We start from the raw sequence: 25,094 nt of genomic DNA on the forward strand, positions 1-25,094 counted from the left end.
TCCATTTCCTCGCATTTGGCATCGTGTAGCAACTAGAAACGACCCTTTAGGAATTTAGCTTTTCCAGTTTCTGGCACCTGACATCCTGCAAAAACCTTAAGCGACCCTACGGGAAATTAGCTTTTTTATTTCCTGGCAACTGGCATGCTGTAGCAACTGCAAACGACCCTATAGGAATTTAGCTTTCCAAGTTCCTTGTACATCCTATAACAACTAAAACCGTTCCTATATTTCCCACGCATGACTAAATTAGTAAATTTACAGCTAAAACCGTGATTAAGAAAAGCAATATTAATACCCAAAAATTATTGTACAAACTGTCAATTAACATAGCGTTCAGTAATCAAATAAAAATAACTTTCTTTAAAAAAAAACTTTCGTTTGATTGTATTGCATGCCAAGCAATTAATGACGCTATAGGGAATTTAATCAATACTTCAACGCTAGTTTTTCTCCATACCCGGTCCCTTTATGTCCCTGCGATGTGTCCCATTTCTGAAACAAAAGTGCATTACGGTTTAGAGTATAGACAACTTAGCTGTTGTCATGTAATCAGGGTCACCACTACGGTCAGTTTCTAAAGTACTGCAATCGGTGGCGGATCCAGAGGGGGCGAGGCGGTCGCCCCCCCCCTAGCGTAGTCTAAATTAGTGTAATTTACTCAATTAACTCAAGTTTGCGTTAGTTAAACTTGCTCCTAACGCAAGTTTATTGGATCAACCTATTTTGCCCCCCCCCCCTAAAAAAAAATTTCGGATCAACCTATTTTGCGCCTCCCCCCTCCCCTAAAAAATCCTGGATCCGCTCCTGATTGTAATTGCTCAAACTTGCCTGCTAATTAGTGATTTTCGGTGCTAGTCAAAAAGAAATCCACACCACACACATGGTTCGTTTAAGAATAATTAGATTAGTTTTTAGGTCAATTCTTTAATTTTTTTTAGTGTCAAGGAATAAAAATGTGTCCTGAGGTGATCAGAGCGCTGAATGGGAAAATGTGCACGCACACATATGCCCCGTATCTAAATGTACTTCGATTATGTGTCCTGAGAAGCTAGAACACTGCCATTGTACATTTCAGGGCGCCTTATTGTATGAGAGACGCACAGGAAACAATCATCCTGATCTATGGGAGCGATATTATACCGCAAACTACTATGGTGAAACTTCTTGGTGTGTATCTTGGCTGTTATCTTTCTTTAAAACCCCATATCACTCACACCCGTTCCGTCATTCTCCGTCAGTCTTAAATGTTGCTCCGAGTTAACTCATTTCTTCCCCCAGATGTTACGATTTCTCTTTATTATGCTTTTATTTTTCCTTACCTTTCTTATTGCTGCTCTGTCTGGGGTAGTACTAATGAATCTCTTCTGTGCTCACTTCAAAAAGCCCAAAATAGGGCAATGAAGGCTACTTGTATAGTAGCCTTGTCCTATTGCCCATATGGGGGGGGGGCAATAGTTGCCCCCTCCCAATAACTTGAAGAAAAAAAACATAATTTATTAAGCAGCTTTAAAACTGTTGCTCATTTTAAGTGCCAATCTGTTCCACATTAATATCTTTCAAAATATTCTGCATTTGAAACCTTATCATCAAATAAAAGTGTGAGCCTAGTAAATGGCAAAATTGAGAGATGTTCTATGCTTCCTGTTTCGCCATATTTGCTCAGGTCAATTTTCCCCCTGATATCTAAGGTGTTTTTACTTCCTAAAATCTATCAGTTCAAGATTGGATTCTCTTGTTTTAAAACTTTCAAAGGTGGAAATGAATATACCCTCTAAATCTACAAATAGGACAGAAATAGAATCATTAAAGAATAAGAAGGTAGATATACAGTAAACATAATTTCCTGAATGAAAAAGAAATAATTAGAAAAGAGAATAAGACTTGATGTTTTTTATAATGATATTCGTACAGTAACTAGATAGTCAAATCGGTTGTAGTTTGGTCATGAAATTTGGGAAAGGGGGATTCGCTTCATGAATCCCTTAATTGTTTTAAATTTTATTTCTAGTATTTAGTCGAAACTCTGATTCTCTTGTTTGTCATTGAACTGCCTAATAAGCGCTGATAACAATAGCTAATATAAGCTCCAAATTCTAATTTTGGTAAGCTATTTGTAATTCAAATGCCTAACAAGCGACAAGAACATCCTATTCCTTACGCTTCAGATTCACATAATAATCCATAAATGTAGAACTGCCTCTATGTATAATACTATGCTGACTTCTTGCTATTTCCACATTTCTATATATTTCTTTTAACCAGCTCCAAACAAGTAATTGACATAAATGGGCTACGATTTATGACTGAAATTAGTCGCATTTGGCATAACGACAGCGCTACTTGTGGGAAATCTATCTCTGCATTAGCATGATGTACGAAATGTCTGCTGAGAATAGAATAAAGTGAATTGAAACAAAATATGTATATTTTTCTTAAAATTTAGAAATTTTGTGTCCACGTACAGGTGTGCATACAAAAATAACCCATTCTCTTTTCCTATTGTTATCAGTTTTATCATACTGCACTAGGGAACCGAGCTTTGCTTGTGAAGGGGATTATTGACATAAAAATTATATTCAGTGTAACCTCCCTTCGGAAATGTATACTCCCCATACCCTGATTTACACAAGAAAAACTTTTGTGTAATTATTATAGAATTCGTTTCTTTTAACAAAGGTACAAAGGGGAAGGTAATTTTCCAACTTTAGGAGTCAATTTTTCCTTCCAATTGGCATCCCTGGCAATTTTGAATTGACTTAAGGTTTCTGCCGTAATAATACCAAGAATTCTTCAAATTTTCTGGATATTCTTTGTCAAACAATGCCCAATGGATAAGTTTATAATTATAACTTTACTTTTCAAATATTTTCAAATTTGAAATACGGTCACTATTTAAATGTGGGGAATTTGCAACAATATAAAGTTACACAATCTATGATAATACTTTTGACTTATCCTGTATCTTTACTTAGAAAGCACAGTTGCGCTGCCTATGATTTCTGTTTCGGCTTTATGTGGCTCTCTGATATCAATACTATTTACAAATATAAATCGGTAAACAAACAAACAAATCAATTTAATAAAATATCGGAAATAATATTTAAATGAATCACGTATATGAAAAGTTTTAGTATAACTAATTAAGCTCGACAGAGTCAAAATCCCTTCAAAATTACGAGCAAATGAATAGCACGATACCCGAGGTTAGAATAGAGCTTGGTTATATTATGAGATTGAGCATCCTGTGCTGGGCGTGGGGAGTAGGGGGAACTGGGGTTAGGGGATATGTACTGCAGTGTTAGTGGTGAATCTGGCTGAACAAAGCCAAATGTATACGACATTCACCTTTGCCCACTCGAAAGCTTCTTTATGCTATATTACTGTCATCTGCAGCAGTCAATTGCCCTGACAATTTTAGTAAAAGCCAGGCAACAGCACTTATATTTATAATTGTTTGATGTGTGTTTATTGTTTATAATGTATTGCGTAATGTTTTTAAATTTACCAGGTAGCGTGTTTGTTAAATAGTTACTTTTCTTCACTACCGCTTGAATAGCACCTACTTCAATAACATCCTCTCCTCCCCCCCCTAAAAATACTGTAGCTACGCCCCTGCCTGCATCTAATACCCAAATTGAAGCTGAACCGCCGTGCGCTTTAATTGTGTGGCATGATTGCCTCTAGGTGGTCAGTATATAAGTATATCCCTGCTAGCAGTTTGTTAATTCAACAATAATTAGCGATGAAAGGGTGGAGCAAAGCTTGAATATGACGCAATCTATGGTAACGATGTACAAATTTTTCCGACGTTCAGACTATCAAACAGTTCGTGGTAACGAACGTGGTAACGAAGTTTTTTATTGTTTTAACAAATAGAGTTGTGAGAAAGAGTCAAACTTTAGCTTAAAGAGCATGGCGTTGATGAGGGTACAGCCCCTTCCATGTACGGAGTAATTTCTGTTCGTTTTAATGTCGCTCCTTATTTTCAGTTAAATAAAGTTGTTTTGTTTTATATAATAACTGATTAAAAACAAGATTAACGACATATTGAAGTTCAATAAATTACGGTTTAAGAGTGCGAAAGCTGTCCAAGACGCTTGGCTGTCTCTTCAATGTTAAAGAATTTTTTTTGTTTAAAGCAACAGGTTTATTAGAGAACTTAAATTGTGGTTCACCTCATTCGAGAGACTGACGACAATTATTGAGTAGCATTCACTTTTTTTCTTTTCTGTCTAATTTTTAAATGTTTTTTTATACAAAAGTTTTCTTGGCTTTGGTTAAGAAAACTATATTTACATGTTTAATAAAATTCATACGAGCTTGTAAATGTTCTAAGCCGAACTGTTTGTTAAGACGTTTATATTGATTTTACTCAATTAGCGACCTTTTTTATCATTCTTTTTTACTTTAGACTCTTACAATCAATTTGGAATTATGACACACCCTCAAGTTGAAAAAGGAGTGATCAACGCAATAAAATTGTTTAAAGGCGGTATGTGTTATAAACGCAAGACTGAAACGCGTCTGTGCTGTTAGGGAGAGCCCGAGGGAGTGTAGACCCAAGACAAGAAGGTTGGAAAGTGACAGTGCTGTGGCCTGTATAAGCATGCCAAGGTTGGCGTCACTTATCACTGCTCCCTGGAGACAGAGACACAGATAAAGTGTACGTAATACATATGTCCAAATTGAATAATTTAATTTCCATCACTGAACATGAAAAAATTCAAGACTCCTTCACCAACGCTGTAAATGTTTGCTTCCTTGCTAGCAGCCATACAACATTATATGAACTAACCTGACAATGATGCCAATTCATCTGCCAATAATCTAATGTCTGCCTCATTTGGTGGCACTGAAATAGCTTACAGTTGTGATGAAGATATTGGCTTGTCATCTATTATAAGGGCCAAGGAAGTGTCTTTCTTTATGCCGAACGGCTTTGCATCTTACTGCAAAGAGATTTAAGAAGCATGTATCGCCTCATACCAATCGGAAGTCGGAAATTTTGCTTCTCAATTTCTTCAGCCAAGACTGTGTCACTAGTTAAGTGAGTATTTTCACATCTCCCTTGACATGATACCTGGTTATAATTATTTTCCTCACACGTGGAACCCGTTGCACGGCATCATAAGGCCAACTATCAATTCTGGCGTACCTCAACGAGGTCCTTTGAGCGGTAATATTCTTTAGAACATGCATTTCCTGCTGCTAGAGCCAGGTATATTAGCACCATTTATCACCCCCTTTACCCATTTGTCCTTATTTTCTTGACATCATGTTCTGAACCTGATTAAGTTCTCTTCTAGTCTCATAGAGAAAAATTTTGGACAAAAAATCAAACTGACTGACACAGGAGTTTGTTGTCCACTGCATTAAAATACACTGTTTATTCTGCCACTTTTGCCGCGTCTGCTTTTCCCCTTCATTGGGACAATTTTTGCAGCCTCAGCAAAACTTGTCTTTTTTCCCAGCCAACTGACTAGGCATTTTCTTATTCCTTGCCCCCTTTTTCTTTGCTTTTGAGTACCTTTGCCAACAGTATTGGTAACAACATTGGAAATACTCCCCTCATCCTCAAATATTGTCATTTAAGCAATGAGTGCGTTCTCGGACATAGTATTTTGAGCATGAATTTTTCTACATCTTTTTGTCCCATTTCTATAGGAGCCTTTCACGTTGGTGTCCAGACGCTTAGATTATCCATTCATCATATATTGCAAAGTTACAACACCGTAATGGTATCAAAGAGCAATCGAAAATATTACAACTCACAAAATGCAACAGGCAACGGGCGTGTAACCTTCCCTTTGACTGGGGTCCCCTCTGATTGGCCAACGGATATCGACGTGTAGTGGCAATCTAGGCCTCGATAAAGTTTCCCAATGCCTTGCCCAAGCGGCAAAGTGAGCCAGTTGATCTCCCGTTGCGTTACGTCGATAGTAAACCCGGCCTTAATTCAATTTTTTTTAACAAAAAAAGAGGGGGCTCTTTTGTAGAGGGGGCTGCTCCAATTTCTCCTTTTGGCACTGCCACCCCTCCAAATTAAGGCTTTGGATCCGTGCTTGAGTTGATGAGGGGGAAGAGTTGATGATTTGTAGGGGATGAGCGTTTTGGGAAATAGGTGTTACAAGTATTAGGAATCCCGGTGCTGTTTATTCGTGTGAGCATGACCCACGGGGAGGATATTCTAAACTATTTATATTGTTTTTTTCTTTTAATAGTCCTAGCATGATATTTTTTTTCTTGTTTTGATTGTTTTTTAACTGTTTAATTGATCGTTATATCTTTTGTATTTTTTTTTTATTTATTTTTTTTTTGTCATGGCCCTGTGGGGCTTTTTGTGGCAAAAATATACATGTAGTATACGCATATAATATACATTAGAAATTTAGAAGCATTCGCTTTTTATTGTGAATTCTAAAAATATAAAATTCATTAAGTTTAAGACTATCCGCTAAAAGCTATGACCCCAGAAAAATTCGTTGCACTTTGGGGAAAGGGTAAAAGTACCCCCAAAAAGTTGAATTATCTTGGTGAAGATTACTCTATCAACTCCAGCTTATTACAGAAGCGATTTTTGCAGAGGTTTCAAGCCCATATCTAGAAAAATTCAATTTTTTCCACGAAGGATGATCTTGAATATTTGTTTTTTTTTGTTTTTTTTTCTTCCCAGAGTGATAATATCACAAGGCATCAAAAATCCATCAAACATTTTTTATATACATTTTCATTACGTTCTCTTTTTTTTAGGGAAGGGGTGGTATCAACCCACCCCCTGGATGTGCCCCTTGGGATATCAAACAGAATTTAACTTTAAAAAATTCTTTAAAATAAGCTTTTTTCGATGAAAGTAAAGAGCCAAATTAAACCTGCCTATCCATATTCAACCATATTAGACAAGCAGAAATTCCGTCCTATTATTCAAACTCAAAACAATCGGAAATTACTATTAAAGAATAAATAAAACAAAAAAGGAACAGAAATTAAAATAAATGATTATATGAAACGTGAAGATAACATATATTGATACAGATAAATAAATAAATCTTAAAACGACTAAAAATCAATTCGAATTTTCAAGTCAAACTAAAAACAAACCTAGCCTTAAAAGTTCTAAAGCCTATTGTTTCATTTGCGCTTTACTGAAAGCAAAATTTTAAAATTTCCAGAAATCATTTTTACTATATAAAAAAAATGGCTTTATTTTCATTTGTTCTTTGCTATTATCATGATCGTTATAATGATTTATCTTTTATTTGTCGTTAATGTTCTGAAAAACTAATGCACACTGTTCAAATAATACATTGTTTTCAATTAAACGCAAATGACGCAATAAGCTTTAGAACTTAGGGCAGGGGGAGAGGGGCAGCAGCCAAACTCCTCTTTGTTGTAATTTTTTTTCGTTTTATGTTTGAATTGAACATCTAATTCTTGCTTGTTTCAAGATTTTTTTATTCGTATATACATCAGTATATTTGTGTTTGATGATAATTTATTTGAACTTCGGGATACTTTTATTCATTAATAGTAGTTTCCAGTCGTTATGATTGAATTATTATTGAATTTTATTTCTGCTGGTCTTAAATTGAATGTGGCTCTACTTTTTTTTTAAACTCCCCTTTAGAGATACCTTTCTTTATTAATTAACCAAAAATAGGGACGACGACCGGAGGCCAGGTTCCCACTGTTTGGTCTTTATTTGTCTTCCCTTTCCCCACAAATTCATTGTAAAATTATGCAAGAACCTGGGATCACCGCAAATTCTGATAGCATAATGTTAAAGATTATCGCCACTATTTTTATTTATTCTCTATGATATTAATTTTCAGGACAACAATCAGAATAGGTAACCCGGAAATTAATCAGCCAATTAGCAACCCATAAGGTAGAGATATGAAAACACTGCCTTAATAAAATTAGCTACTTAAACGTTATCCCTTCTAAAAACCGTTTTTTTTTTTTGAATCCGCCAATTGTCAAAGTAAAATTGTAAGCTTGTTTTTGATGGACACCGTTCGCCCCTTAGGTCTTGAAAACCCTTGTTGCATTGTGTGTTTAGTCAACCCCTTAAAAATTATTCAGTTAACAAATCTTGGAATTTACACATGGAATTCTTTTTCATTTGTCTTTAGGCAGGTCAATTATTTACGTGAGGATGTTTATCTAATGAAAAAATGTCTGAGAAAAATCTCTCAGGTGGAAAAATCATCAGAGCGAGATTTCCACAGGAGGTAGTTTACTTGAGAGAAATGATCCCTCGGCAGGGGGAATTTTTCAACGAGGGTTAAGAAATTTTAACACTTTACTAGAAAAAAAAAACACATTTCCAAATAACCAATTTAAAAAGCTAATTTTTGCAAAGGAGAAAAAAAAGTGAATGTTTGATCCTGGATGTGTCAAAAAGGGCTAAATGTATTAAGATGTAACTTGATGGAATGTTGAGAAAGCAAGTAAGTCAGAAGTATGACGACACTACACACTCAAGGTCCAAACCTGATATCGGTTTTGTGGCCTTCAGCCAGGAAGTGCAGGAAGTTGGGGCCCCCAGGAAGTTGGAAGCCAAATGTTGAGGAAGATATTAAATTAAAAGACAGTGTGTGCATTTAGGTTGTCAAAACGACTTATCTAAAATATCTCATGCATGAATAAGATTATCACATCTAACTAAATCAAAAGACACTAAGTGCATTTAAGTTGTCGAAGTGGAATATCTTCAATATTTCAAGAACAACTAGGGGAGCGTATCGAGTTGAAACACTCAGAGAAAGTTGAGCGGGATGCGGAACTTACAGACCCTCGGTTGTTTATGAGGGTAGCTGCAACATCTCAGGAACGCCTAAGATAGGATGTTGAACTAAATAAATGACACCATATACAGCCTTGTTATCAAAATGGCATGTCCGTAATATCTCAGGAATAGTTCAGGGTATTAAGTTAAGACTTTCCGAGAATGTTGAGAGGGGTGCAAAACTATGCGCATTCTGGTTGTCAAAAAAGCGTATATGCAATATCTGAGGATCAGCTAATGACATTTAGATGAAACTTTCAGGGGATGTTGAACTAAATCAAACGACACAATGTACATCCGGTTCTCAAAAGGGCATATCTGCAATATCTCAGGAATAGTTACTGGCATTTACTCAAAACTTTCAGGGAATGTTGAGAGGGATGTACAAATGCATCGAAATTACTATTAAAGAATAAATCAAATCTAAATATTAACAGAAATTAAAATCGAAATTCATATCAAACAAAAAGTAAAAATTACATTGAATAATCAAGACAAACTTAAAACGAACAAAAGTTAATTCAAACAGAAGTTTATCTACTGCCCCCTTCCCTAAACATAAAAGTTTTTAAGTCTATTACATCATTCGCGCTTTATTGAAAACAAAATATAAAATAAGTATTTTTCTTTTATATTTATAACACTGAAAAAAAAAATTACTATTACAGTCTTGAATTACAGTGTTTCCGAGAATTAATACAACTGTTTATTAAATATTCAGCCTATTTTCATTAGTTATTTCTAGTAATCTTGATTATTATAGTGTATTATTTTTTATTTGTCATCGATATTTGAAAAACTAAAGCACACTGTTCAAAATGCATATATATATTCAATAAGACGAATATACATATAGTTTTCAATAAAGTTAAATTTATTTATTTAATCTATTTTATTTATTCATCAGTATCTTTTATCTCTATCTTTGATACGATCATTTATTTTAATTTCAGTTCGTGTCGGGTTTCAATTATACTTTAATATTAATAATTCCTGGTCGATTGGAGACTGAATTATTGTAGAACTTCCTTTCTGGTGGTCATATGTTTCATATGGCTTTTTACTTTTCTTTGAAAAACTTCTGTGCCAGAAAGGTTTGTTTTACTTCAGTTTTCTTGAAAGCCCATTTTTTAAGGGAATTTTTAATTCTCTAGCTTTAGTTAAGGATCAAAGAAAAAAAAATATTTTGATTGCTGATGAGCCACTCCTTCTTGGAAGATATTGGATATACCAGGAATCAATTGGCAATTATACAGGCAACACTGAGTAGATTCGAGGATGCTAAGGCAATAGATTTATTGCCTTAGAATTTTTATCAGTTAAACTGTTAAAGCAGAAGCAATTTTCCTTACTTTATGCTAATCCACTTCCAAATACCAAATTCCATAAAAAAAAAAATTCGAGAATGGTAGGACAAGATCTTCTCTGTATGAACATAAAATAATTCTAATAAATAAAATATCAACAAATAAAGCTGGAATGTTAAATCTGAGATCAAGACACTTTTGTGAGATCAACAGCAAGGTTGCTGTGGAATCAATTCCAAAAGGAATCATCATCTGAGCTTCTCTTACTTAAATTAACACTCGAAGAATTCTCAGGGACAGAATTTTGTTCCATATTGTCTTCAGCCTTCTTCACTGTGTGGTCGTTTTGAATATGTGACCAAATTGCTCGATTATCATCTATTATATTTTTAAATGTTATCAATTCGGTGGTATCATCACCTGTTCCATTTTCAATTAAATTTCGAGAGCTATTTTGAATATTATCTACAGGACTTGGTTCAAATTTGACCTCTTCCTCTGCGGACACTGAACATCTGTCTTTTAAAGTGTGAGAGTCCCCTGTTCCGCTATTCACCAAGTCCTTGTGCCTACTTAAGGAATCAGATAAAGAAACGGGAAGGCAGCTATCATATTCGGGCTGTTCGCTTGTTCCTGATTTTAATGCAGCCAATAAAGCTGGATTAAATTCAGGAAAATCAGCTGAGAGGGACTCATCACTTTCAAAGGTGAATGGCAGTTTCCTTGCGAGATTTTTGAGGATGGAATCAGGACTACTTTGTTTTACAATGTCAAAACTTTCAAAATTTGTAGCTTTTATTGAGTCAGCCAATGCTTTTATTAGTGGAGGACCATCTAAAGTCACACTGTCAGAAACATCTTCCAATGGCACGGTTGTTTTGGATTGTTGTTCAATTTGTACGTTTAGTAGCTGCTCTTTTTTTTCTCCTTTTTGGGTGCTATTCAGTTGTCCTAAACTCAAATCAGGATTATCCTTTAACAACTCACCATACATTTTTCCTGGCTTTTCCTCAACCATGAATGGTTTTGGACAATAGTTTTCAGGAATGTCTCTTTGAATTTGACCTTCCTGCACAACTGAATGACCAAACATTTTTTTGTCTGAAGTCACAGAATCTTCTGTAGGACATGTAAATTGTGGATGAGAATTTGAAATATTTAGTTTACCCTTCATCTCAATTTCAACTGAAGGTGCTTTCCTGATTTCATCTGTGAAATATTCTTTTCGAATGAGGGGTCTTTTTAAAAGGTCAACTTGTTTTAAGTCAGAAACAGTGAGTATCTCAACATCAGGGAAAGGTGATAATTCTTGTTCTTCCATATCTTCCTCAGGACCTAAAGGAGGTTGCGTTTTACTTGGTGTTGATGGTTTACTCGGGTCCACTTCTCTAGTGGAAATGGCAAAAACTGAGTCCTCTGTCTCGTGAACTGATTTATCGTTATACTGATTTTCCCTTTCACATTGAGATAAAGCAGCTTTAGAAAGGAGTTGAACAGTATGGATATTAGCCCTAGGAGCCCCAGACACATTTGTGCTTGTTTTTAGAATGACTCTATCTTTCTCAGAACGGTAAGGGGTACTAATGTCTGCTTTTAATAGAATCTCGTCAGGTTTATTTAGTGGACGATCATCCTTTGGAACTGTTTTCTTTTTATGGGCCTTACTTGCTGAAGTAGTCGCATTTGAAAGACTCGGTGTTGATTTAATATTCCTTTCAGGTAGACATTCAGCTGGATTTTCAAACAGAGATAAAGTGTCTATCCGAGGCTTCTTTCCGTAGCTAGTGTCATCAGACCTTGAATCAACTACAGAGTTAATTTCTTTTACATCTGAGGAATTCATTTTTTCTTCAAAAATTCCGTGACTAGTAAAAGGCTTCGGTGTAGCATTATTAGCACGAGCATTTTTGAGGGGGGAGAAAGAAGCCAGAGATTTCTGAGAAGAATTGATCAAATCATTTCGTGAGAGGTCGGGGATATCTAGTGATGGCTCTTCTCTAGGCTCATTAAAACTATGATGAATCTTTGGAAATGATGGTTCTTCATCAACTTTACTACCAGGCTCAACTCCATTTGAAACAGGGAGCATAGTTACCATCTTCTTTTCAGGTAGAAATAGCCTTTCTTGATTATCAGTTGGATTTTGAAAAGAAGAAAAAATTTTAAATCGAGAAATTTTTTTGTCACTAGAGTCATCTGACCTCGAATCAACTATACTGTTGCCATTATCCGTTTCAAATATTTCTACTTCAGAACCTTCATAGGATGACTTTTTCGACGAGCTAGCTAGAGGATTTGAAATTACATAATTTGAAAGAGAGCTTTGAAGAGGGAGAAAGGAAGTGCTATATTTGTTGGAAGAATCCTCTTTGGGCATCAACAAATTCAATTCTTTACTTTTCCTTTCAGAATTAGATGTTTTTAATGATTTGACAGTATGAGTCCACCCAATATTGGTGGCATTCCTGTTTATGTGATCTAACACTAGATCGTGTTCAGAGCTGGAAAGTTCACTTTCTGTTAATTTTTCTCGCACTATACCCTTTGGTATTTCACGGTACGGCCCCTTTCTTTGAGCTTTCCCATAATTAACCATGCTTTCTACGTCAGATGAGGTCGCTTCACTCGAAAAATACGTAACCATCTTTTTACTGGAAGGAACTAAGGGAGATTTCAATAAAGGTACCCTAGTCGAACTCTTTTGAAAAATCTCCCCTCTTTCCAAACCATGTTGCTTCTTGGATAATTTAGCCTCTCTATTAACTGATGATTCTGCCTGCCTAGCAGACACCAATTTATGACCTTTAATTTCTGACTCCAATAAGGAGAGTTTTTTGCAAGCCTCTGATAAATATTGCACAGTTAGCGAACTTGGAGCATCTGAGTAAGATGCAATTTGCGAGCTTTGAATTTCAATATGTTTATATGCTGCTTCTAAAGAATCCACTGCTTCATTCAACTTTGTCTTGCATTCAATAAGTTCTGTTTCTAGACGACGCTTGGCATAAAAGAGAGTATGATTTGTTTCATTTAACCTAGATATCTCTCCCTCCTTAAGATCATTTACTTCTTTTCTATACAGCCTACATTCACTCTTCAGAATCACGTTCCTTTTTAAAACCTCCTCCTTTTGACTCCTGATTATATTTAGCTCTTTCTCAATATTTGAGTAGCTATATCGGAGAGTATTTAGCTCTCCTTCTAAAGCAAGTTTCTCTTCAGTTAAAACACAAACTTTGGGAGCGACCTCTGACTCTAGCTTTAAATTCTTTTCCATGCACTTTGCCATTTCTCTTCTTAGTCTCCTTAATTCGTATTCAGTTTTGCCACGCTTTGATTTTTCTTCCGCTAAAAGAGCCCCGATTTCACCGTTCTGCGAGACTAAATTAATTTTCTCTTCGACCATTCCTCTTAGAGACTCAATATAGTCTTTTTGTTCATTTACTTTTGAAAGCAAATTTAATTTATCTTCTCTAAGTTTTGGTATATTTCTGTTTTCTAATTTAAGATTTTCTAGCTCAACTTGTGCTTTTTGAAGCTCCTTTTCAAGCGTTTTAACTTTCTCGTCTCTTTGCTTTGACTCGAATTCATACAACTGACTTTCAACCTGGAATTTATCCTTAACTTCTTTCAAAGCTGTCTCAAAACTATGATGAAATTTTAAGTTCCTCACTTCTTCGGCCATTTTACTTGCATTTTCACGGTATTCAAAGCCTTTTCTAATTTCTACTTCCTCACTTTTCCTTTTTAGTTCACTTAATTCTTCTCTAAGATTTTTTATTTCTGAATGTAAGGCTAACTTTCTTCTATTTTTTCTTTCTTTCTTACGAATAAAACTACTATTATCAACTTTTCGATAATTTTCAACTTCAAATCTCATTCTTTTAACTTCTTCTACAAGACTTTCATTAGAGGAGCTAGAGCTCCCCTCTTTGATATATCTATCTTCTTCTACCAAAATAGGAGCGCCTGGTCCCAGTCCTGTTGCTGATTTATTTGGAGTTTGTTCCAAAGCAGATATCAACCTTTGTGACTTCAAAAGATCCCCAATAGTTGCAGTTAATTGTAGAATGGCTTGTTGTGACTGTTGAAGAGAATTTGCATACTTCTCAAATGTTGTACCAGGACTGTAATAAAAAAAGAAATCTTGAAGGTTCAATCTAATAATCACTAAACTTAGCCTATCGACACATAGTTTACATTGCAGGTCAGTTGTAAGGATCGGGCCTAGTCTGATCCTAGGATCCGACCTAGTCCCGAAAAATATAGTTTCAAGACATTCACCCAAAATTATGAGAGCAAAACTGAATCCCTTAATTTCTGTTACAATTTTTTTTTTTGTAAAACTAGCAAACAATTGGAGGACTAGATTGCAAACAGCATTTGAGCAACTACTGGATATGAAGACCACTGTCCCTGCAGTTATATCATACAGGATATCGTTGTTTTGTCAAATGTAAAAGATCAACTGTTTCCACTCTAATACTTGAGCCCACTTTTGTCACCTCGAGACAGATTTGATAGTGGCGTAGGAGTAATATACCTAATATTATATACAAGAAAGTTCCAATGTGTAAGAGTCAAAACACAAGAAATATCAAATGAAGTTTCTTTTTTTCATTTTAACTTTAGATTGAAAAAAGGGACTTTTCAATTCAACGAATTTGCTTCCTCATATTCTACTTGAAACAAAAAGTAAAAGATAGAAGTTAAAACAGATCGATTAATAACAGAAATAAGTAAAAGATAAAAAAAGAGAGATGTCCTCAAAAAAGGTAGACAAAAAGTGAGCCTTCGGAGATTAGGTATTCCATTTATTGTAGAAAAGTTGCAAAGTTTCTAAAGAACCTATTAAACTACTTTACCCTACTTTTAATTATGACAAAAAACCACAACCGGTCAAAAAAAATGTAAAAATTAAAATATTTATAAAGCCATTGAAATTGGAGGCAAAAAGGTCAAGGCGATCCCGCATCAAATTCCAAAGCTATAATTTCCGTCCCATATCAATTGTAAAAGAGATCAACCTTAAACTGAATTAGCATTTGGCAGTGTGGATTGGCACAAGCAAGCTGTAAAAAGACCTCCAAGAGCAGTAAAGGTCGAGTCTTGATCTTCCTCGGAAACTCCATGGCTTGATTTTCTTGAAGGTAAACCTGTCAAAAACTTGAAGCCTTTTGTTTTTTATCGTGTTTATCGACAGTTACAAGGGTGAAAATTGATGCTAAAGATTTTGAGCTTCTGTCTAGTCGTAACATAAAAAAATATCAAACAGCAACATATTATTAAATAACAAAAATTATTATTCAGATCGGGACATGGCATCCTATTTCATTTACATGAAGCTTAACCATATGCCTAGCCTGGAATTATTTTTCTATTTCTTAATGAACCCTTTTTAAGGCTGTTTCACCATCCCTTGAAGCCAAGGAGGGCAAGAGAAAAACTGGCGAAGCCAAGGGTGTCCAAGTACTAAGCACGGAATTCAACTACACCCTCAAGTAACATTTTTTACAAATATACCCGTATGATGAGGCTTGTGAAAAATCAACATTTAAACACAATAAAAAGAAAAGAAGGAACTAACAACAGGTACACACAGATACAGATATAAATGTTCTATCATCACTTCCTGACCAATGGACTGCTAAGAAATATATTATTTTATATTTGACATGCATTCTATCCTGCTATCGGACAATATTAGATTTGACATGCATTCTATCTTGCTATCGAACAATATTAACGAGATATTCTAGCCATTACAAGAGCAATAAATTCAGAAACAATGCCATAAAAGGTGATTAGAGAGAGGCCAAACAATTTTTTCCAGAAAAAATTCTTTAATATTCAAAAGGAAGAAGAAGAGCCAGTTGAATGAACTTTTCAGGAATCAGCTCCAACAACAGATTCTGAAAATCTCTGAAAATTTCATTGACTCAGTCAATTAATTACTTATCCCTAAAATATAAAAGGAAGTTTGTGTGCAAACCGATTGTCTGCCATTTCATCCTCATTTAAGGTAACTGTAGAAGAAGAAGAAGAACAATTTATTGAAAAAAAAAAACATAGCAACAAAAAATTATTACTGCCTCCCCTAAAAAGCAAAGCTTGTCCGTGGGGGAGGTAGAGAAAACAAAATACTTAAAACAAAGAACACTTGGCCACCAACACCACTAATACCAACACACTAAACAATAAATACAAAATAATATCATATATTATACATCCTCTGGGAACAACATATCAACAAAACCCCCACAATAAATAAATCAATTAATCAGTCAAAACTCATATTCAGCAAAAAGCAATTCCTTAATGGTTTTTCTAAAAATATTGGGGTCACCAATAGTCTTAATATCACTATTCAAACTATTCCATTTCCGCGTACCTCTATAAAGAACAGAAAAACATGAACGGGAAGATATACCACTAGGTACACAGAAGTCCGCGCTACCCCTTGTATCATGAGAATGAACAGTAGACCTAATGGAAAATAAATCACCAAAACAACGAGGCTGAACATCCTGCTGCAGTCCAAAAATAAACCACAATACATAGAATTCACGAAGGCCTGCAGCCGGAAAAATTTTTAAAGATGGGTAAATTTCTCGAACAGACATACGTGGAGACATACCGGCTAAAATTCTTACTGCATGATTTTGTAGAACTATTATTGGTTTTAGGGTAGAAAAAAAAGTAGAGAGCCAAATACTTGAGCAATAAAGTATATACGGATGCATTAAAGAAAAATAAAGATGGCGAAGGATAGACTTAGGATAACAATGTTGGAGTTTCTTCATTATACCGAGATTTCTTGCCAAAATTTTGCTAGTTAAAGTAAAATGCTCCTTAAAAGAGAGTTTCATCTATTATAATCCCAAGGTATTTAAAAGACGCAGTTTGTTTTATAACGCAATTAGGCATATCTAATTCCTTAATCCCTGGGTAAAAGTTAGGTGATCGAGAAAAATAATAAAGTTAGACTTAGCCATGTTAATCCTTAATTTACTTACCCTCAGCCATGCTGCAATTCTATTAACTGATTCCTTCATGGAAATCTGTAGCAGCTTCACTGTCTTAGCTGTGCTAATGGATGTTGTGTCATCGGCAAAAAGTAAAACTGTTTCATTAGTCGGGTTTACCGTTACTTCATTTATTCTATAGCAAAAATGATTTAGACAATTTGGTAAATCATTAATAAATATCAAGAATAATATAGGACCGAGAACTGATCCTTGCGGAACACCTACTTCAATACGCTTTTTTTCGGAAGAAGAATCATTTAGTTGGACATACTGATAACGATTACTTAAAAAACTTCTTAAAAAGTTTAATGATTTACCCCTCAAACCATACACCTCACACTTCTTAAGTAGAAGTTCATGATCCACAGTGTCGAAAGCTTTCATCAGATCTAAAAATATAGCACCTATTTTGAAACCTTTATCTAATACATCATTAATAATAGTTGTCAAATAAATCATCGCCTGTTCCGTTGTCCTTTTTCTACGGAACCCAAATTGTATCTCTACCAGTAACTTATGATCCTCCAAAAAACTCATCATTCTAATACTAAAATACTTCTCTAAAACACGGGAAATGATGGGTAAAACAAATATCGGTCTATAGTTTCCTGGGTCATTTTGAATACTACCCTTATGAATTGGGGTTATACGGGCAACTTTAATACAGTCTGGGAATTTTACTTGACGAAAACATTCATTAATTAATTTACATAAAACTTCAGCTATATCAGGAAAAATACATTTAAGTGTTTTTAGAGTAATATGGTCGCTACCAGATGAATTACTACCAAACCCATAAATAATTTTTTCAATTTCATAAACTGTTAGAAGTCTAAGGTGAAGAGACACATCAATGGGGTCCCCCAATAAGGACTCGGACGTTGGATCGCCACTATCAGATACAACTGACATAGCTAAATTCAGACCAATATTCGAAAAATAACTCAGAAATTCATTGCATATGTCCTTTTCAGAATTCAAAGTCTTTCCCATTACACTAACTAATTCATCAGGTACACTATTTATTTTTAATCCAATCACTTCTTTTATTAGTCCCCAGGTTTTCTTAGGGCATTCTTCGACCTCCCTAAACTTATTCTCAAAATATTTCTTTTTTTCATTTCTTAAAATTGTATTCAACCTATTTCGATAAATTTTATATAATTGCTTATTTTCTTGTGTCGGGTTAATTATTTGAGCTCTAAACAATTTATCTCTTACATTTATTTGCTTCAAAATCACAGGACTAATCCAAGGTTTTTTACTTGAGTGCTTTCTATTAAACGGTTTCAATATGACTACATGACTTGTCAAACTCTGCAACTTTTCATAAAATAAAACAAACTTTGAATTAGCGTCCTGAACATCGCCTAGAACATCGTACAAATCCACCTTTTCTATATAATTTTTAAGTTTTACCATCGCACTTTTACTGATCACTGGAATCCTTGATTTTTTGCCTTTAACCACCTTCATGACAGTTCTGAAGCTAGCTGAAACTCCAAAGTGGTCAGATACATCATTGATAAGGACCCTGGGAAGACTCAAGGGTACATTAGATAGGATGTTATCCAGAAGCTTAGCTGATGTTCTCGTAATTCTTGTAGAGATATGTATACAAGGATGAAACCCATTAGATAAACTTCTATTAATAAATTCAGTACTAGAAGATGACTGGTCTATAAGGTCAATATTAAAGTCCCCTATAATAAAACATGGCATAGAGTTAATTGGAAGTTTCATTAATTGTTCTTTAAATAGGTCTATAAAGTCTTGGAGCAGGCTCTGTGGAAGTCTATATACTACAACAATACAAAAATTCAAATTCTCTCTAGTTATATGTAAAACAAAACACTCGCAAACTTTCTCTCTATATATTGTAAAATCTTCTCTTATTGAAACCTTATAATCAGCCTGAATGTAAGCTGCTAGGCCTCCATGTTGGTAATACTCGCGATTCCTTACATATAAATTATAAGCAGGGATATGTAGTAATTGCGAGTTATTATCCTTTAACCACGTTTCAGTTAAATCGATCACCTGAAAGACATTAGTATTTATTAATTCCGATAAAAAATTATGCGCAGAATTCAATCCCTGACAATTCAAATGAAAAATGCTAAGGCCAAAATGGCCCCTTTCACAATGCAAGGGTAGTGCCCCCTCTTTAAAAATATACCTTGATGGTTCATTTGTGAAAATCTCAGTAGCATTAATATCTAAATTTATATTTATTCTTTCATTAAGCTGGCTGGAAAAATCAACCCTTCGACATTCAACCTGCATGACATTGCTGATCCCAGGAGGTAAAACGATATCTCTAACCATCATCAATAAAAGTTAATGTATGTGACGGTAGAGGGTTGCGGTGGCGAAAAAAATTATTATCTACTAAACATATATCTAGACCTAGATAAATACAAAAAAAAAAAAATTAACAAAATATAATCCGTCAAAGAGGACATAAGAAACAAAAATTAAACAAAACAAATAAACAAACTGGTGCATATGTATACGCATATCAACTCCCAAAATAAAATTCAGTGGGCTTAATAATGGCTCACAACTTCATTTATAAGCAAACCAATTTTATAACCTCAATAATTAATAACTTTTCATATATTCTCTAAAAAAAAAAAAAAATAATAATTTTCCAAACACTATAAATAACTAGCTCAAAACCACTATTTACATTTTTAACGCTTTGAACCATTCAACCTTTTCAACATTGCCTGCAGATTTAATAGAAAGAACCGGCGGTACCACGGGTGGTATCTAGCACTGAACACCTCTCTCCATCAAATATTTTCTTTTCACCACCAATTCCTTTCTAATTTGGCGCACCTCTCTACTAACATCATCACTAATAAAAACTGGTTTTCCAAACTGCAAGTCCTTTCCTCTTAATTTCTTTGCATTTTTCAATATGCCGTATCGGTCCTTATAATCAGTAACTTTGATTTTGATAAAGTTACTCGCTTCATGTACCACTGAAATGGAGGAATATCCTTCACTTCCATTTCTCATCCCTCATTCAGCACTCTTTTAATGGTATTTTTTGCATCTGACAATGAATCAGTCCTCCCATTCCAAAACAATATGTTGTTTTTTTTTTCTTTCCGTATGCTGGAACATAAGAGACTGATTTTTTAATGATGTAACGTGTGTAAATAAATCATTTACGAGTTTATCCTGATTTTACATCTTACACTTCAGACCGTCTACCCGATTACTTGTTTCGCTTGCGTCACCTTTCACACGCGTGCATCTTTCTCCCAATTCCCAAACAGTTATCTGTATATTTTACACGTCAGTCTTCACGCTATGAAGGGACTCTCTAATTTCTTTTACGTCTGATTGTAAAGTTTCCAACAGCTCCAAAATTCTTACGATATTTTCTGCATTTGTTTTCTCACATTCCTGTTGTAAGCATTCGCCGCTCGAATCCAGAATAGAATCTTCTGGCGAAGGCCTTTTCTTCCCTGTTAGAGATTTTGGGGTTGACGTTAGGCTTTCATTTGATTTATCACCACTCTGATTACCACCATCAGTTTTAACTTTCTTATCATTTCTCTTTCTCCCCATTTTAATGGACGATAACGGCAAAATAAATTTCCAAAAAAAGGCAATCTTCAGTCAATATATGCCACACGGTTTAAGAGTTCTTTATATTTTCATATTTACTGTGACATTTTGTTATTATTTATTCGTTCATTTCACTGGCCACTACTAGCCCACTTCATTAACTATATTAACGGAATGATTGCATAACCACAATCTTCAAAATAAAGGTAAAGTTTTTTCAAGGTCATTCGTTACTTGTGTAATCGTATATTACCTTAACATATTTCTTTCATTCCACGCAAAAATCAATAGGATCCTTGTCCAGGTTTATCACAGGTAAACAGGTTATCCGTAAGATGTAATTTATCACATGTAAACAGTTAATCCGTGAAATGTACTTTTTATTTAAGATGTTAACTGTCCAATGACTGAATGAAGACTGAATATAACTCCAAGTATCTTAGTTTAGGTCAACTATGCCCCATATTTTCCCGCTCTCCTAATTCAATGAACATCTCCGGCCTTCAATCTTACCATAGTTTTCAAACAAAAACACTTTTTTTCAAATAAAAACAAAGAGTAGCGTTAAAATTCAAACGATCTTAAATTATGTTATATATCTAAAGGCTTCCCAACACCCCCCCCCCCCCGAGAGTCCATCTTCTAAAATTTCAATATATCAGAGGCACTAATAATAGGGTCAATAAAGTATAAGCAAAATTTTATCGTGAAGATTAAGAGGAAAAAAAACATTTTTTACAATTATTTTATACCCGTTGATGACATAATCCTTAGAGTTACCATAAATTTGATGCTAGCTACCACTCTTTTCAACCCCGCCCCCCCCCTCCACACTAATATCTACGCTAAATCCCAAAATTCTTTTTGATTATTCAGTTGAAACTGAAAATCGCTAAAGATAAAGGTTAATCCCTAACTTATCTTAAAAGGGTGGTTTGAAAATCGAAATGCCAAACCAGGTCTTTGCATCTAATTTTCAAGTGCAGGGGGTTTGCTAGGCAAGGACTGCTTTTTGAGGATGCCCTTGAATCCTCCCAACGCTTTGCAGGTATGCATGTAATTGCGATCTTCCATTTTCACACTAAGAAAAAAAAAAGAAGCGAAAAACCAAAAAAAAAGCAACAAAAAACCTACACATTACCCCTTTAGCATCGACATTGCACGTGTACTACAATTATACTTTCCCAAATAAAGAACAAATTATAGAGTAAATTCCCCCCCCCCCATTTTGACCTGAAGAGTCTCCAACATAAAGAAGGAAAATTTGGTTCTGAAAATGCAATTTTAGAGGCTTCGGCAAGCACTCCCCCTATAAAAATGTCCTCTGATCTTTTCCCAATAATTTGCATGGAGCATTGCAAGACTTTTTAACCTAGTTATGCTGAATATACGTTCTATATAAAACCATTCTTTTTGTATGGACGCTATATATGTTACAATGAATGTCCAAGATTGGTGACTGTTGGCATTCACCGGTGAATATCCGAAATACCTTTTTTCATCTTGGATTTAGTCAGAGTTGCCAGTCAACTTTTTCAGTCTTATGCAAGGTTTGAGGGTGACAGGCTAGGCTAGGTTAGATTTTTAGCCCATTTCTGAGATGTGTAACCTAATTTAACCTAACTTTAACTTTTACCCTCAAAGCTTGCATAATACTGAAAAGGCTGATTCACAAAGCTAATTGAATCCAATCAGAGAAAAAGAGACTTCGGACATTCACCGGTGAATGTCGACATTAACCAGATTTCGGACTCTCGCAGCAACATATAAATTTTTAGAGACGAATTCGCCCAGTAGATAGCTTTTCGATAGTTCTAAGACAATTATCAACTCAAAATTTTTTTATGCAGCTTTCTGTCCTTAGTTGGGCCAAGATATTGTTTCGTGACACAAAACGTAGAAACCGGCACTTGCTGTGTCATAGTCTCTTTTATTTCTTAATGGCTTGCTGTAGCCCAATACCAAACACTAAATACTCTAGTTATATTGGTTTGTATTCTTTCTATTGTTTCAGTAATAGTGCCCTCTATTCTCTCTTATGAACTCATCACGATAATAACAACATTCTTACTTCGTTACTTTCATAAAATTTACGTCTATTTCAGAATTAAGAGTCACTTGAACTTGCCGTACTTGCCGTACAGGAACGGGGAGATATTGCTTAAAAAGTGGCAGAGAAGTGAGTTGTTTTCCAAACACTCAGCAAAAAGTCTCAGTTATTGATTGCTAGTGAGTAATTGATCAAAAAACAGAACCGTTACAACTGAAATACAATACCTGATAAAAAGCAAAAACTGAATATTATATCCATATTTATGTACAAATAGTAAGCACATTACCATGAATCAAAATTGAAATCAAACTCACTTTCTATTCTCGTGTTTCATCGTTTGGATGTGTTTGATACTTCGCATCTGTGCTGAATCCTTAAAATAAAACTAGATTCAACAATCTTAAATTTAAGACTATAATATTTGGATTCAGAAAATAATAAAAGAAGCATCATAAAATTACAAGTTTAATTCCTTGGTACGTTTTACTTGCAAGTCAATGATATCGGCTAAAAGTTGCTTTCTTATAATGACATGAAAATAGTGCAATTTGAATAAATGTTGTTAAAGTGAAAAATTTATAGATTGCAATAACCATAGGCAGCATAATAGCGCTGCCTATAGTAAAAAGCGATGTTGGCAGTTCTAGTGCCCTTTTTAAGAGTCAAAAGTTATTGGAGGGCAACCAGTTCCCCTCCCACGCCTATCAATTACACAAACACATGCAATCAAAATTTGAGATAGCCATTATGTTCGGTATAATTGAAATGTCCAGTAACTATGTCTCTCCGGATGTAACCCCCCCCCCCATAGTCCTCGGGGCAAACACTGTAAGTTATGCACTTTGCCCGTTGCTTACAATGTTATTTATTATTGAGAAAGGTGGACATGTTTGACCTGTAGAGTCCAAAAAGACGAAGGGCATTAAGATGAACCTTTAAGAGAATGTTGTGGGGACTGTTGGACTGCACTGTATGAAAATACTGTAATTCCAACAAACTGTGTTTAAGTACAAGCTTATAAATTACAATAATATCAAAAAACTAATGCTGTCAGGTCAGAGAGCATACGAAACTTACTCACTATCACTATCTAGTGAAAAAAAGTTCAAGAAACCGGTAAAAAAAAAACTATACTTGAAAAGTAAGAACCAAGGAGCCCCTAGGAGCCCTTGACAAAATATTTTCATACAAAAGTAGAGTTTAAAGTAAAGTTTCGCTCCAGTTCAAATACTGTTGAATCTAAGAGTGCAGTCACTGTTTTGTTGCTTAAAAACTGTTGTCAAATTCCTCAAACGGAAAACGCTTACAAAACACTAATTTACAAAAATAAAGCAGTAAATGCATCAAAATCAACGTAATAACGTTGACTAGTGGTGCGTATGACTCAACCCCGTTCAAATCAACTTCCATTCAATTCAAACCTTGTTCAAATCAATCCAAAAAAAACTAATATTTGTTGATACAAACACCAGCACTTTTTTGAAGAAATCTCCAAAAAAGTGCAACACTTTATGCAGCACTTTATGGTGAGTCGGCGTTGACTAAATTTTGACTAAGTGCTGATTAGAATCTAGATACTTGCTTGTCATTTCGTTTTGTGAATTTGCCTCTCATTTGCGAATAAGTTTTGACAACTGCTGATTAGAATCTAAATACTCTCTTCTCATTTCGTTCGCAGTTTCCATCTTATATTGCAATGCGTAGAAAACTTAGTCATATTTGACATTTGAATGGTTTTACATGGTCTAAGATTTCAGTGAAATCAAGTATTTTAAGGCTTTTGTAAGAACATATTTCTGTAAATAGATTATATGGAAAAAAAACACCTAAGACTTGCAATGAAAAATTTTAAGTTGATAATTAAAATAATTGAAACGCAGTAAATGTGTATTGAACAGTGCACATTGAGTGTCGAATATTCATTTTGTCTCAAAACATTTTCAACATGATTAATGTAAAACGATTCGCATTTCCATAACATTTTTTTTCTTTCTTCACTTACATCAATTCTTGGCACACTCTTGTACCTACATACTACTTCTACTAACCACTCATTGCAGCACCAAGCCGCCTGAGGCCGACACTGCTACGCAAACTCCTCCTCCACCCAATCTATTCAAAACCTCCCTCTACACCCTCCCAAGTAGTTCTCATTTCCTTTAAATCTTTCCTTACAACATCCTCTACCCTATTTGGGGACAGCCTGTTTTTGGCTTGGCCCTACAGAGTTGGCTGACAAGAATAAACTTTGGCAATCTATCATCCTTCATCCGCAGAGCATGTCCCAGCAATCTCATCCTTATGCCTACAAAGGTCATTGAATTTGTTTT

At 34.8% G+C, this 25,094-nt stretch overlaps 1 protein-coding gene across 3 annotated transcripts in view; it reads right to left on the reverse strand.

The window, feature by feature from the left end:
• Positions 1 to 9,363: 9,363 nt before the first annotated feature.
• LOC148948732 (uncharacterized) overlaps positions 9,364 to 25,094 on the reverse strand; it is a 48,546-nt gene continuing 32,815 nt past the window's right edge. For all 3 annotated transcript variants that reach the window (XM_089094641.1, XM_089094642.1, XM_089094643.1), the window contains exons 4-5: positions 23,079 to 23,137; positions 9,364 to 14,225 (exon numbers count right to left, since the gene is read on the reverse strand). In XM_089094641.1, coding sequence (XP_088950767.1) covers positions 10,328 to 14,225; positions 23,079 to 23,137 — 3,957 coding nt within the window. In that variant the 3' untranslated portion in view covers positions 9,364 to 10,327. The remainder of the gene's footprint in view (positions 14,226 to 23,078; positions 23,138 to 25,094) is intronic.

Source organism: Artemia sp. Qi Xiang Cuo, chromosome 9 (assembly GCF_049724085.1).
Source record: "Artemia sp. Qi Xiang Cuo chromosome 9, ASM4972408v1, whole genome shotgun sequence".
NCBI lineage: Eukaryota > Metazoa > Arthropoda > Branchiopoda > Anostraca > Artemiidae > Artemia > Artemia sp. Qi Xiang Cuo.